The sequence below is a fragment of the Mustela nigripes genome, chromosome 2, assembly GCF_022355385.1.
Source record: "Mustela nigripes isolate SB6536 chromosome 2, MUSNIG.SB6536, whole genome shotgun sequence".
Lineage (NCBI taxonomy): Eukaryota > Metazoa > Chordata > Mammalia > Carnivora > Mustelidae > Mustela > Mustela nigripes.
This window is the reverse complement of record NC_081558.1, coordinates 157328850-157343472: the sequence shown is the minus strand read 5'-3', so window position 1 is coordinate 157343472 and position 14623 is coordinate 157328850. Positions and strand designations below refer to the sequence as shown.

Here is a 14623-nt window from a genome sequence, read left to right as displayed (position 1 = left end):
AATAATGGGGGCAATTGGGCCTCTCATACATCTCCTTTACTTATTTCTCCATTAGTGTAAACCTGAATACCTATGTAGTAAGTTACTTACTAGCTCCTCAGAGACACCAGGATTGTAAAGGTGATAGCAAATTAGGGTGTATTAATTTGAGGATAGGATGACACTGGTCAATTACAAAGGCCAAACACTTGCTTCTCTCCTTGAAAATCTAGGATGTTTCTCCTACCAAGGTAAATTCACAGATAATGATAAATGTACAAAGAAGTCATTGTTTCTAATATTCCTCAGATGACACAATGGTGCAGTTCTGTTCACTCATGGCTTATTGGAATGAACATTTCAAAATTCATTTGTAATGAATTTTGTATAGGTGAGGCTAAGAAAATTATTACAAATCACATTGCAGCATGCCTAGTATAGTAAAAATAATAGATGTCCCTGCTCAAAATATTGTTATAATAAAAATGTAGCTTAATAAAAATTCTGCAGAGTTCATTGTTATTCTTTATGTGACTTTGGAATAGCCTACAATTTTCAAAAGACTCTTCCAGTCTTTATTACTTCAAAATATTAATAAGGACTTTCTTCCTCTAAAATCACCAACAACAAGAGTTTTTCAATTGGAATGAATAGGATAACAGTGACAGTAGCCTAGCAAACAAAACATCATTCTTTCAATCATCCTAATTTTTGGAATAATAATATAAAAGAAAAAAATTCTTAATAAAGGTCTCAACTTGTGCGCATTTACCATGTGTTAGCACTCTACTAGGCTTTTGGTATTCTTTTCATCCAAATAATAGCTTTTGGACATAAGGCTTATTAACCCTAGTTTATGAATGAGAAGACAGACCTACACAGGGTTAAAAACTTTTCCAAGTTCACATAGCCAGCATTTGATGGAGTCTAGATCTGAACCCATGTTTTGAAGCCTATGCTCTGAACCTCTCCGGGCTTCCATTTCAATGAGCTCCTTTAAAAAGAAATGAATTCCTAATAGGGACAAATAGCCAGTTAGGGGAACATGTTGGTAGCTTAAAATATAAATGTTCTTCTATTACTAAAAGGTATCAAAAATGGCACAGCATGCAGTGACTTAAGGGGTATAAACCCGCATTAGAAATCAGGAGTTGTGGGCTCAGTTTCTGCCTGTGCCACTTAGGTTGTCATCACCCAGGGGTGACATGTTGATCTCCTGGGGTCCCCCACCTATAAATGGTGTTGATGACCCTTGTGATCTGTCTCACAGGTTTGATGTAAAGATCGAAAGAAATCATGTATATGAGAGCATGTTTAACACCTGAAGTGATTACTTTTATTATTATTATTGCTATCATTTGATATTTATTACTTGTATTTCTATTATTCACATGGTGTTTTGTAAGGAAAGAGGGCTGTGGAGTTAGACCTGAGTTAGAATCCCAACTCTTCTTACCACTCACAAGTTCTTTGATTTTATGGCCAAGAATGCTTATATTCTCTGAGCTCTGTTTGTGTCCTCTCTGTAAGAGGGATGATTTGATTATCTTTTGGGATTAGTGTGCAGTGATGCACCAACAGAGCAGGGGCAGAGAATAGAGGCAATAAGAAAGGTACTATCTTTAGAGAATTTAGAAATAATAATAAAATGAACTCAAAGTAATCTTTTTTTTTTAATCACTATGTCCCAGAAATAGTAAACTTAACATAGTAAATAATGTCAGTGATAAAGTAAATACCTCCCTGCTGGGGTAGTTCAGGCCCAATACACCTCCCTCCTTGGTTAGCCACTGTCAATGTCATGATTACAGTGACTCATACAAAATCTCTAGCACAGTCTTGGTACTCTGAAGGAATTCAGAAAATCATGGTTCTTGTTCACGTTGCAAAGTTATGGTAAGATTGTAATAACTTTGGATGCATACTATTTTCTCTGGGGGTCCCATAATGGAGTCATAAGCATGAGGATATGTCTTTACTGACACCATGCCAAATATAAGAATAAACTAGAGGTTGGCATGGAGAATGCATAGCTGTAGTTGTGAATATCCAGAGAAAGTAGCCAGTCTGGTTCCATAATGAGCAGTCATTTTCCTGAAATCTCATCATTAGGTGATTTTTGGATCAAAGCACTGAGTTAAATGCAGTTGAAACAAAGGATGTCTCCAGTCCCAGTGGTAAATTCTATGGTAACTAACCTCTGCCTCCTCTCGTAAATGGCTATCAAAGGTTAAGGGTGAGCCTTAGAAATGCCAGCATTCATGCCCCACTCCCCATCTGTGTTGAGTTCATTAGTTCTAGACATCAGTGTGGAGGCAGAGCTGAGTTCATATGGAGACAAGTAGAGGGGGAAAGAAGTTATAGCTTGGTAGTGTGAACCTAGTTGGAGACATCATTGTGGGAAGGTGGAAAGCAGGAATCTTAGCTGGTTAATGGTATGGAGGGAAGTCTTGAGAATTGGGGGCAGCTTTGGAGAAGTATTTCTGCAGAAATAGGAAGAGTTCAGTGTAAGGAGAATCCAAATAAACTTAACAGTCTGCATTTATTGAACGTTGACTATGCACTAGATATGATCCTCAGGATACTGGGCCACTAAGATGAGGTAAACCCATAAGCAGCCACTTTTAATCCACTGTGAGAAGTGAAATTGAGGTAATCTGTCAGAAAGGACAGTTGTCTCTAGGGATGGTACCTGGAAGAAATAAGCAGCTGTGCTGTAAGACACAAGAAACTAGAAGTCCTGTCTATTGTGCTAGGAATAAGCTTATTTAGTTGAAGAGATTTCAAGTCAATAATTTAGCTTCTGTAAACTCCAGGACCTCTCACGACTTAGAAAATAGATGTTGCATGTCAAATGGCTATATGCAATGCTATAAACCAACTGTGAAGAAGGATTATCCAAGAGAAATAAAAAGGAGAGGCCGTAGAATCCAGCTTGTGAGGTAAACAGGGGAAACTGTTATGTCTACATCTTTTACTTACTGCTCTAACTTCTCAGTGTCCAGCAACAAATATCTGTTGGCAACTGAGTAAATGAATCAATGAAATGCTCGTAGGAGAAAATTACCAGCATTAGAACTTTTTTTTTTTTTTTTTCCAGTGGTACTCAGGGTCTGTTTCATTACAATAAGCTATTTAGTCATTATTTATCTTAGCCATCCTGGTCCCTGAACTAATTCCAGACCCTGAGTTTTGAAAAGGAAGAGGAATCACTTTAAATAATGTGACACTTTCACAATACATAGGCTTAGATGAAGTGATACAGGTAATACCGGGTATTTCTTGGTAGGAACAAGTTTTGCTAGCCAGACCTGGTTCTGTAATTCAATCCCGGAGACTTTATCTACTTAATACAACTACATTTAAATAGGACAAATTGCATGAACAGTACAACAAGTACATGGCTAGTTGTTCTAATGTGATACAAACCCAGCTGATGAAGTGCTGGTTAAAAAAAGGTGACATGAGTTTGGAGAAATGTGAAGAGGGCAGACCTTACCTGTGAGATTTTTACCTACTCACTCAGTCAACATTCACTGAGCAATTTTTATAAGGTCAGGTATGTGCTAGGTGCTGCTGGTTAGGGCATCCATTCTGTATGTTTAACTAAGCTCATTATAAAACTCTGTGTAATTTATTGTTAGACATCTCAGAATCTTGAGGTTCTGTCTATATTCTTCCATGGTTCACTCATCACTAGGAAAAGCTCACATCTTCATAAAAGCTTTTTCTTAAAAATTATCAGTATTTTCTTCTGCTCTAAGTTACACTGTGGGGACAGTCAAGAAGGAGCAATGTCAGACTAATTGCGCTAATAATAATAGGGCCCGGGCGTCTGGCTTTGATCTTGGGAACCATCTGCAATGCAGACCACTTTGATGTTTCACACAATGGAAGCATAAATATTTTCTATGTGCTCCATGATTGGACTTTCCGAAATCTAATTAAGATGAAGGTCAATTAAGAGAAAAGGAAATCTTAACTCTAAAAGTCAGAGAAGAGGTGGAGGAGGACCGCATGGCTGTGTGTACATAAAAGAACCTAACTAACCTCATTATAAACTTATATAAACACCCACAGAAATTGCCTTTCATGTGAAAAAAAAGATCCTAAAGCATTTTATAACACTGAGATCATTAATGTGTCTTTGAAACACACCCAGCACTGAAAAAGAATAGTAATACTGGCATTTCAAAACTCTATTCCTAAAAAAAAAAATCGCAGGCAGCTACAGGATAAAAGCACTTCAGAGCTCATCAAATGTATCCCTTGCTTCTTGGAAATGATTGCCATAAGTATCTATGGCAGAGTCCTATGTACTGGATTCTTCTAGGGGTGGGGTGAAGAAGATTTCACTGTCTCAGAAGGCTGCAAGGTTAAAGCAGGGCAACGAGAATGGAGCAGCCTGGCATAGACCAGGTCACTTTAGGCAGGTTTCCTCAGCTCTCTATGCCTCAGTTTCCAAATTCATAAAGTCGAACTGATGATGTTTATCTCATGCGTTGATAACCATGAGATAACCAACGCATCTCATGTAAAAATTAAATACAATTCCATTAGTCCAGTGCTGCACATTGTAGGCACTAAGAATTGAAAATGTCTTCTCTTCCTCTTCCTCCTGAGAATACTGGCTTTAGAATCAAATGGGCCAGAATCTGAATCCACTTTCTTATACTTGCTTCCACATTGGAAAGTCAATTTTACTTCCTTGGGCTTCAGAGTCTTAAACCCTAAAATGGAGTCAATTCTATCTACCATGACAGTGAATTTATATAGAATCACTGGTATATAGGTGACTTCACGGAGGGCTTAAAATAATGGAAAGTAACTCATCATGGTCTAAACTATATTTTCAAACATGGGTTAATGTGTTTGTGCATGTGTCTTTGTGTGCCTATATACATGCATGTATGTGTGTTATATGTGCAGATGTATGTATGGGTGTGTAGGGTATGTGTGTATGTCTGTGTGTGTGCACCAAATGCATAGGAACTATAAGGATGTTCCTTTGTCCCTGTCACTAACCATGATTGTGTGATGAGGGAACTTGAATTTGAATGATGTGAAAAGTCACTCCGAACTGAACAGGGTAAACGAATTCTCTTTATTCCTTTGCTGGGTGACATACATCATATGGATCCGCCCCCGCCCCCTGTCTTTTTGAACTACATCTAAGGATCCTTTCATCTGGGAAGTTCAAAGTATGCCCATTACCTATGCATCTTAGTGAAATCTTCGTCTCTAATGCCCATACTTTGGGACAAATAGATAACCAAACTAATTTATCAGGTATCCCTTGTAGCCGTCAGGGACATCGGATACCTGACCACAGTGACTTAAATTTGTTCTCAAGGCCGATTAGTTAAATAGCAGAGGAAGGGTTATTGCATTCTGATAAACAATGCAATAAGAGAAATTCCAGTTGAAGCAGAATTGAATTGTTTCTTTTTCCAAAGTGGTGTGACCTTGTTCTCCACAAAGACCAAAATAGTGATTGCCAGAAATGCTAGGGCTGTCTGATCATGTTTTCTTAATTCTGTTGTCCCAGTAAAAGACAGATTGCATTGTTAAATGCATTATGGTTTATATTTAGAGTTGGTAGAGTTGATTTCTCTCATTCAAGGGCCAAGTCCTGTCCTTGGATGTGTCCAATGTATAAATGTGCATCCCTGACCCGAGGAGCATCTGCTTGAAATGCAATGTTCCTTTGCTAATGGGATCTTTAGAGCTTGCCTGTGGTGGAGGTGGGCCCTGGGCACACAGCACCTGCTGGCTTTTGCCATACTCACAGTTCACGGTGACCTTCACTTGTCTGACATCCGCCGAGGAGACTTCGTTGGCAGCTTTGCACTCATATTTGCCCGACTGCTCCCTGGTGATGCCAAGAATTTCCAGATATTCTTCTTCTCCTTCAAACTCTCTCCCTGAAAAACAGAGATTTGCATGGTTGTTTTTTAAGTTTCAAATATGCAATAGGACACCTATGTTTTCTTTACAGAAGCAGTAAATGCCCATGACTTTTTAATAATTTGACAATGAGCTTGTCTGAGGTCAGGTCCCATAGAAGCAGACCCCAAGACAAAAAGTCACGTGAATGTGATCACAGAAGGAACATTCTCGGGAAAACCCATGAGGGGAGTGGAAAAATGGGACCTGGAAGAGGAAGAAGCCAAGAGAGGGTGCAGGTCACATCCCTCAGAGAGTAACTTGGTTTAATCCATCAGGGAGGTCTGGGGAGTGCACATATCCCACTCAAACTTGTCCTGACTGAGTGTTCAAGAAGCTGAAGTGTTTATGCATCTACAACCATTAGTCACTGGCTAAGGGCTCAGAACATGTGGGAATTGGACACAGAGTTGTAATGGTTCAGAGGGGCTACTGTCAAAGCTCTATTAAATACACCATGCTATTAAATACACCATGTGGCAAAGCACACTTCTGACCAAAGTTGTTGTTAGGAAAAGTGGTTTCCTTTTGAGAAACTCAGTCTTCTCCCTCAGATTATGTGGAATTCTGTTTACAAAGGTCATGTTCAAGACCCCGTCTTGCAGCTATGGTTTCCGTGCTCGGTGTCAAACTACTTCGTCACTGAGACTTTCATTCAGGCCAGGATCCAGATCCACAAGGAGGTACTGCTGATGCTGTGCTTTGTGACCGACTGTGGTAGGGAGCTCAGTATCCCTGGCTTCATCAGTTGGTATTAGGGCTCTGGAGGTCCTTTTTGGAAAGTTCCATGAAGTTGGATGTGTCCATTTAGTAATGAATTTAGTCATGGAATTTCAAGGCAGGCAGGCTTGTTTAATTCCCCTCCGGTGGAGTATAATTGACTAAAAAACTTTCTTCTTGGAGAGGGGTGGGGGTAGGAAGAGAAGGAATAGGAAGCGGGAAGAGAGGAAAAGGAACCAAGGGAAAAGAAGGTGAAAGGGGAAGGGGGACTGATCAGGGGAGGAGCTTGGCCAGAAAGGCCTCCTGACTTTAACTCCAGCTAAACTGAACCCTGTTTACACCAAATTACAAAACCCCATTGTTGTTGGGTTAGGCTAAAGCAGCTGGGAAGGGTGCAAAAGGACACAGTCCTGTCCCGTGAAGAAATCTTGCTCTTGGTCATCCCACACTAAATGGTACCAATTAATAGCTTGACTCAAATGCCACAAGCTGTTTTCCTTTTCTGGAAATTCCCCAATGGCCAAATCAACATAGCAGACAGCTAGCACAGAGACATATTCACTGTCTAAATATGTCAGCCAAGCCTGTTAACTAGGATCCCAATAGAACACAGGGCCTCTTTGATAACATCCTATAACACAACTGTCAGGACTGTTCCAAGCTTCAAGTATCCTGTCAGTTGTCATTATCACTTGTGTTGAGGAAACTATACGATCCTAACAATAAAAGGCAGTAGTTATATAGAATTATCTGGTACTCGAGTCCTGCACATTATCTAACACATGTTTCTACTGAAAATGCTTAAGAATAAGTCTATTAAGGAAATAGCTGCCTATTATCTATCAAAGATTAATTTTTTTCCTCTGTCTGTGTTTTCACCTGTTTTCTTCTCTACATTCAGGGAAGCAGCCAGACCTGACTTCACATATCACAGAAGGAGAATGCAGTAGGAAAGAAAACAGAAATCTTAGGAAGTGTACTAGTCCACTGTATTGGATGAGCTGGGAAGAATTTGGGCTTAAAGGAAAAAAAAAAAAATTCTTTCCTGCATACTTGCAGCTGTGGATGGAGAGCTGTGTCAACTAATTGATGCTAGAATCTTATGGCTAAATGCAAATACCGTGAAGACAAATGGCAATGTTGACAACTCCAGGCCAAAATAGGTGTAAACTCATTAAAAAATCTGGAGTGCATGGGCGCCTGGGTGGCTCACTGGGTTAAGTGTCTGCCTTTGGCTCAGGTCATGGTCTCAGGGTCCTGGGATTGAGTCCTGAATCAAATCAGGTTCCCTGTTCAGTGGGGAACCTGCTTCTCTCTCTTGCCTCCCCCCATTGTGTGCCCTCTCTCTCTCTCTTGCGAAAATAAATAAATAAAATCTTTAAAAAAAAATCTGGAGAGCAGACGTGGAATTGATAGTAAGACAACATTACTGATTTTCATAATAATGGTGGATTGTAATAAAATAAGAGTTTGGTTCAGTTAGTAAAGTGTCTATTAGTTGGTTAGTCTGGTTCTGTTAGTTAGCTAGTTAGTTAGTTCGGTTCAGTTAGTTAAGTGGCTCAGTTAGCTAAGTGCTTGACTCTTGGTTTCTGCGCAGTCTTGATCTCAGGGTCGTGAGATGGAGCCCACAGCAGGTTCCATGCTGAGCCCCCCCCTGCCCCTCTGTCACCCCTCCCCCTGTTTGTGTACTTTCCCTCTTAAAAAAAAAAAAATCTTAAAAAAAAAGAAGAAGAAGAAGAAGAAGGGTTCAGAATGATATCTGAATGGTGTAGGATTTCTGCCTTGCTGGGACCCCACACCCATCAACCTCATTCCTGGGTAGGTCCTGAGATGTCAGTGAAAGAGAGAACCAATGCAGTCTTCTTAGAGATGGTCAACAATGCTGAATTCTTTTTGACTCACATAACATACCTAGAAATGGTGGGTAGTGAATCCCTACCTTGCATTTAGAATTTCTAAAGAATATGAACCTGTTCCAGGAGAGGGAGGATGACTCTTGGCAGTATGAATTAAGGCAGTTTGGGAAGATGATAAACCTATGAGGGTACACACTCAGATGAACTAGAGAAAATAAAGTGGCGTTTATTGGGTTTTTGGACCTGGGATTCTTACACGCTAATATAGGTATTAATAATCCCGCTTTTTCTGGTAAACTGATAATAAAACAGAGCGTCATGGGATGAGTTTTTAATTCCACATGTCCAGGAAAAATCTCCCCCAATACCACTGAAAGACAAAGGGGAGTTTCTCTTATGTGCCCCATCCATAAGGCGGGAAGATCATTTTGCTTCTCTTGCTCCCTTGTTCCCCAGCACACATGTTCAGAGCTGTTTCAGTAGACTGGGGAGTCTCAGTGTACAAACAAAATACAGGTAAGAGAAGATAGATGGTCTTCCTCCATCCATTGATAAGAATTTAAAGTATTAAACAACACCTCTGGGCCTTTCTTGTCATTCTTCCTTTGTCTTTTGGATCCTTCAGTCCTTCAGTTGAAACTCTTATTCTTCCTGGCACTTCTTTTTAATGTTGTTGTTGTTATTATTATTCCTACTCTTGAGAGAGAGCAGGAGCATGGGGAGGGGCAGAGGGAAAGGGCGAGAGAGACTCTTAAGCAGGCTCTACACCCAGCACAGATCCCGACTTTGGGCTCCATCCCAGAACCCTGAGATCATGACCTAAGTTGAAATCAAAAGTTCCACGCTTAACCGACTGAGCCATCCAGAGTCCCATGGCACTTCTTGATGGTCTATTTTTCTTACACCCGCAGGGACTCGGCCCACAACACATTATCTGTCCTACTTCCCTTGAGCATTTCTTATTAAGCCACAGTGATCTGAGAGGAAATGGGAGCTTTTCTGTTGCACAGGGTTTGGCACAGATTAGTTTGTTGAGTTAGCTGAACTAAATTAAGAGACACAAATAGAAACTAGAGTCAGATTCAAGACATCATATAACTCAAGAGAATGAAGTATTGAAAGGTGGCTCGGTAATTCTCTAAGAGAAGCTGGTGTATCAGTCCCACTCCTTTCGATGATCCTCACAGAGCACGTTTTCACTGGGGGAGAAAGAGTGTGCCGAGTCCTCTGCTGTTGAAAAGCTACATAGGGCATCTCTGGCTGTGCCCTGAGGGTGTATTTGCTGTGTGTAGTTATTTCACAAAAGGGTGTGGCGAGGGAACCTGGGTGTCTCAGTCACTTATGCATCTACCTTCAGCTTAGGTCATGATCCCAGGGTCCTGGGATTGAGTCCGGCATTGGGCTCCCTGCTCAGTGGAGCCTGCTTCTCCCTTTACCCCTGCTCCCTGCTTGTGCTCTCTCTCAAATAAATAAATAAAATCTTAAAAAAAAAAAAGTGTGGCAATACCAACAGAGCCCTTGAGTGGAAACAGTCACCATGACACACCTTTTATCTGATCAAGTGCAAGTTTTTGTTCAAAGGATGGAGTACATGTTGTTCACCTTGAGTCAGAACTCTTTTTTTTGTTGTTGTTTTGTTTTAAAGATTTTATTATTTATTTGACAGAAAGAAAGATCACAAGTAGGCAGAGACGCAGGCAGAGAGAGAGGGGGAAGCAGGCTCCCTGCTGAGCAGAGAGCCCGATGCAGGGCTCTATCCCAGGACCTTGAGACCATGACCTCCCAGGACCCTGAGATCATGACCTGAGCAGAAGGCAGAGGCTTAATCCACTGAGCCACCCAGGCACCCCTTGAGTCAGAATTCTAAAATGGGCTCAGATCCTCTTGTTCCTTTCCCTTTACCCCCGCCCCCAACCATATCTGTCCCCCTCAGGGCACTTCCCCCTCCTTTCTTTCAGTTCGCTCTGACTAGCTGCTCTCAACCCAAGGGTCCTGCTGCCATTTCCCTCTACTCTCAACCTCAAGAAGGCTTTCGGGTCAGAGCGTGACACTTGACCTCTTGCAAAGTTCTCCAGCTGAACACAGCCCTCTGGCTACAACGTGGGCTCTTCTCTTGTTCCTGTTATTTTCTGCCCTGGCATAAATGTTTACTTGAAATGCAAATTTCAATATTTTGGTATTTTAAACATCTCAACCTATTTCCACAAGCCTGCTCACGTCGTCGAGTGTTGTATTTATTCTGGGATCTGACGTTTAGTTTAAATCTCCCTCTGCTTAATGTGCTTTTGTGTCTCCTGGCAATTTTCAGCTACCGGGCTAAATAACGGCTCGTCCTCCTCGGTGGGTGCGCCTTTCAAACTCCTGCACATAATTAGCATATCCCCTCGTAGTCACTGTTTACTCAAATTGTACATATTAGTTCTTTTAATATTTCTTCATAAGTCAGAAAGAAGGGCCTAGAGCTAACGGCGAGAGGAAAGTGTTCTCTTCTGTGTTCCCTAATGTAGAAGCAAATCAGCCAGGAATCATGCCAATTAAAGTATGCCAGGTGCCAGCGTCTTAGCAGTTTCGGAATATTGTGCTTTGGTGAAACTTGGGGAGTTCACATCCAAAACGTTGATTGATGCAGATTTCCAAGGTCAACCAGGCATTTGGAAGCACGCGGCCACTTGAAATGAAATACATTTCCCTGGCACTGCTTTCCTGCTTCTCCCTTTCTCTCTTCCCTCCCTCTCTCCCCACCCCACCTTCCCCTTCCCACAGATACACGTGCATGCGGACAAATAACAATTTATTCACATTTAACCATTCACTTGAACTTTTAGGAAATAGCATGCAAATTCACTAATACCCAAAAATTTGCTTATTAAACAGAACAGGCCTATTCTTGACAATTCCCCAGAGAGGACAACAAAGTGCCCTATTTGAGATAAAAACAAAACAAAACAGAAAAAGACTACTATCCTAATAGTCATCATGACATCTTTCTTTATCTTTATTTGAGGTATGGGAAATGGCCTTTAGAAAACCTGCTAAAATTTGAGCATTTTATGACTTGCAAAAAGTCATAAATGAATCTTTGAAATTCAAAGATTCATGCTAGGAAAGGGAGAAATCATTTTTCCTCCCTCTTCTGAGAAATCTTAGCACAACATCTCTGCAGATCATTCTTCCACAGAAAGAAATGGGATTGACATTCTCTTTACTCTCCTAAATTTGAGTATTTACAAGTAGATGTGAACAGATTAGCTTTAACACAAACACACATACAGATTAATGAAAAGCAAAGGAATGGAGCTTGTATTGTAAGGTACATGTGTGCTCGAATGTGTGTGTTTGCGTGGGCCTGTGATTGGAAAGAAGAGTGAACAGGGCGAGCAAAAGCAAGCTATGAACTTCTACCTCTAAAAATAAAAGAAAAAAGGATTGCAAATCAGTGATGCCATTTGAAGTTTTCTGTGCTAACTTCAAATGCTGTAACAAGTTTCTGTTCTTACAATACGTTTCATGTCTTTTTTTTTTTTTTCCCTAAGGACATACTCACATGTTCCTGTCTTTGCTTCCTTCCCCTTTTTTTTTTTTTTTTTTTTTTTTTTTGCACATCACGTTCTATACAAACATGCTAAAAAAATGGAAGGGAGGAAAAAAAAAACCCACAAGAAATCTAAAAAGAAATATGCCTTCGATGGGGTTCTGTTTGTATTTCCAGCCATGTCTCCCTCTAGACCCTTTGAAGTTTTGTTTCTCAGCTTCACAACCCAGCTGAGAGATCCTTTAGCATTTGACAGTGTTTCTGACCAAAGGTTGAAACAGCTTCTCATCCCCACCTCTCACCACCCATCATGGGAGGATTGAGGGGGCTGGTAAATGATCCATGACTTTAAGAAGACAGGGGTGGGGGCAGACACACTCGTCAGAAGCAGCAATCATAAGAGAATAAGGGGACACCGGGAGGAGCACTGCATTGAAGACATACAATGATGATACAATAGAGATGATTTTTTAAAAATATTTTATTTATTTATTTCACAGACAGAGATCACAAGTCAGACAGAGATCACAAGTAGGCAGAGAGGCAGGCAGACAGAGAGGGGGAAGCAGGCTTCCTGCGGAGCAGATCCCAGGACCCTGGGATCACGACCTGAGCCCAAGGCAGAGGCTTTAACCCACTGAGCCACCCAGGCACCCCCAATAGGGATGATTTTAAGGAAGAGTTGGAGGCAATGAAAGAGACAGCTCTCTAGAGAACGAGGTATTTGACTATTGAGATATTTGAGCTACATGGAAGGGAAGGGGTTGGTTGCCCTGCTGTAGAAATGTTCCCCCTTTGAATAGGAAGACACAACAGGGTGTGGATTATGCAGATTGGCCCCATGCCTTCGGCAGCCCCAAAGGGTGTAGTTAGTACCCAGAAACCAGAGGCAAGCACAATGCCAGGAAAGATTCACAACTGGCTTTGGCTCTATGAATGAGTGTGAGCCAAATGAAGAAGAACGCCCTGGCATTATTTTTTCTTGGCATCCAGAGAGACCCAATTCATTATGGATTGCATTTTTTGCTTTCACATTCAAAAAAACCAGCTAGTTGACAGTTTGAGCTCAGCATCCAACCGGAAGCCACCATCTACACATCATTTTTATTCCTGGGGCGTGACATTGTGTAATTGTACTCCTACTTAACCATTACCTCCTATTTCGTGTCAGTTTTTAGAAACTGTTCTGCCCTTCTAAATGCTAGGCTTGAAATTAGGATTCCCTATGTTCCATTTTTTTTTTTTTATGAGGGGAATTGTATTGATAATAGCAAATCTTCCATTGTAGGGTCCACATCTGGTTTTGCTCATCATTGTACCCCTCCCAGCAGGGTATGCAGCACAACGTTGGATGCTGGGGTGCTCCAGAAATATTGCAGAGTAACTGTCGACAGAGCTAGCACTTAATAAACATTTACGAGGCACAGGGCTAGGTGGCTCAGATATTATCTCATTTAATTCACAATACTGTGTTCCAGTGCTTACCGATGAGGAAACAAGGGAATCCAGGTTTAGAGAAGGCTCTAAAGAACTTGCCCCAATATACAATGTTATTAAAGAGAGCTGAGGTTTGAACCAGTCTGTGGGCTTCTGGAGCTCAGGTTCCTAATGAGTCATGTCTGCTTTTATCATTACAGAGCCGTGAGATGCTGTCGTTAGCTGGTCTCTCAGCTCTCAGAATCTGCTCTGTTTCTGTCTACTGAGTATAAAATGGGAGTTTGAGAATGGATAACAGGGCATTTCCAAAGCCATACAGCTCAGTTCTAGATGAAGAAAGTAAAAGACAGCCTTCAGGGGTGGCTCAGTGGGTTAAGCCTCTGCCTTTGGTTCATGTCATGATCTCAGGGTCCTGGGATCGAGCCCCATATCGGGCTCTCTGCTCAGAGGGGAGCCTGCTTCCCTGCTTTCTCTCTCTGCCTGCCTCTCTGCCTACCTGTGATCTCTGTCTGTCAAATAAATAAATAAAATCTTAAAAAACAAAGAAAAGACAGCCTTCAGTTTTTATAAGGTTTGTCCACTTAACTTCCTTATTAAAAGAATCTAATGAAGCAATAAATGAGGAAAAAAACCCTGATAATTTAGAAGTTTAGCACCACCTGCTTACATACAGGGCCCCATCGAAGCCACGGGTGCACACACAAGCCAACAGGCCACAAAGGAGCTACAGGGACAGTACAGAAGGGACTTCCATATTAGGAAAGACTTACTGGGAGGAGTGAGTTTTCCGGAAGTTGAAAAACACACGTGCAGAAAATCAGAGCTGGCAAATTGTGAAAGGGTGTGGCAACCTGGTGAGCCTGCTTGAAACAGAGTTTTCCATGCAGGAGAAATGAGCAGCGTGATGTGAACGGTGGTGTGAAGACTCTGGATTGACAGTGTTTGGTATCACCATATCTCAAGGTACAATGGAGCCTTCCAGAATCCACAAGATACAGAGTAAAATGGCATTTTTTATCATTCTTTTTTTCCTTCCTTCCCCCTTCCTTTTCTCCTCCTTCCCTCCTGCCTTTTTTCCTTCCTTCCTTCCCTCTTCTCTCTCTCCTTCCCTCTTCTCTCTCTCCTTCCCTCTTCTCTCTCTCCTTCCCTCTTC

The 14623-nt window shown here is 41.4% G+C and overlaps 1 protein-coding gene across 3 annotated transcripts in view; it reads right to left on the bottom strand.

Annotated features, from left to right (window-relative positions):
• Nucleotides 1–14623, bottom strand: part of LSAMP (limbic system associated membrane protein) — a 654328-nt gene that overhangs the window by 44406 nt on the left and 595299 nt on the right. For all 3 annotated transcript variants that reach the window (XM_059391908.1, XM_059391909.1, XM_059391911.1), the window contains exon 4: nucleotides 5769–5903. In XM_059391908.1, the coding sequence (XP_059247891.1) occupies nucleotides 5769–5903 (135 nt within the window). The remainder of the gene's footprint in view (nucleotides 1–5768; nucleotides 5904–14623) is intronic.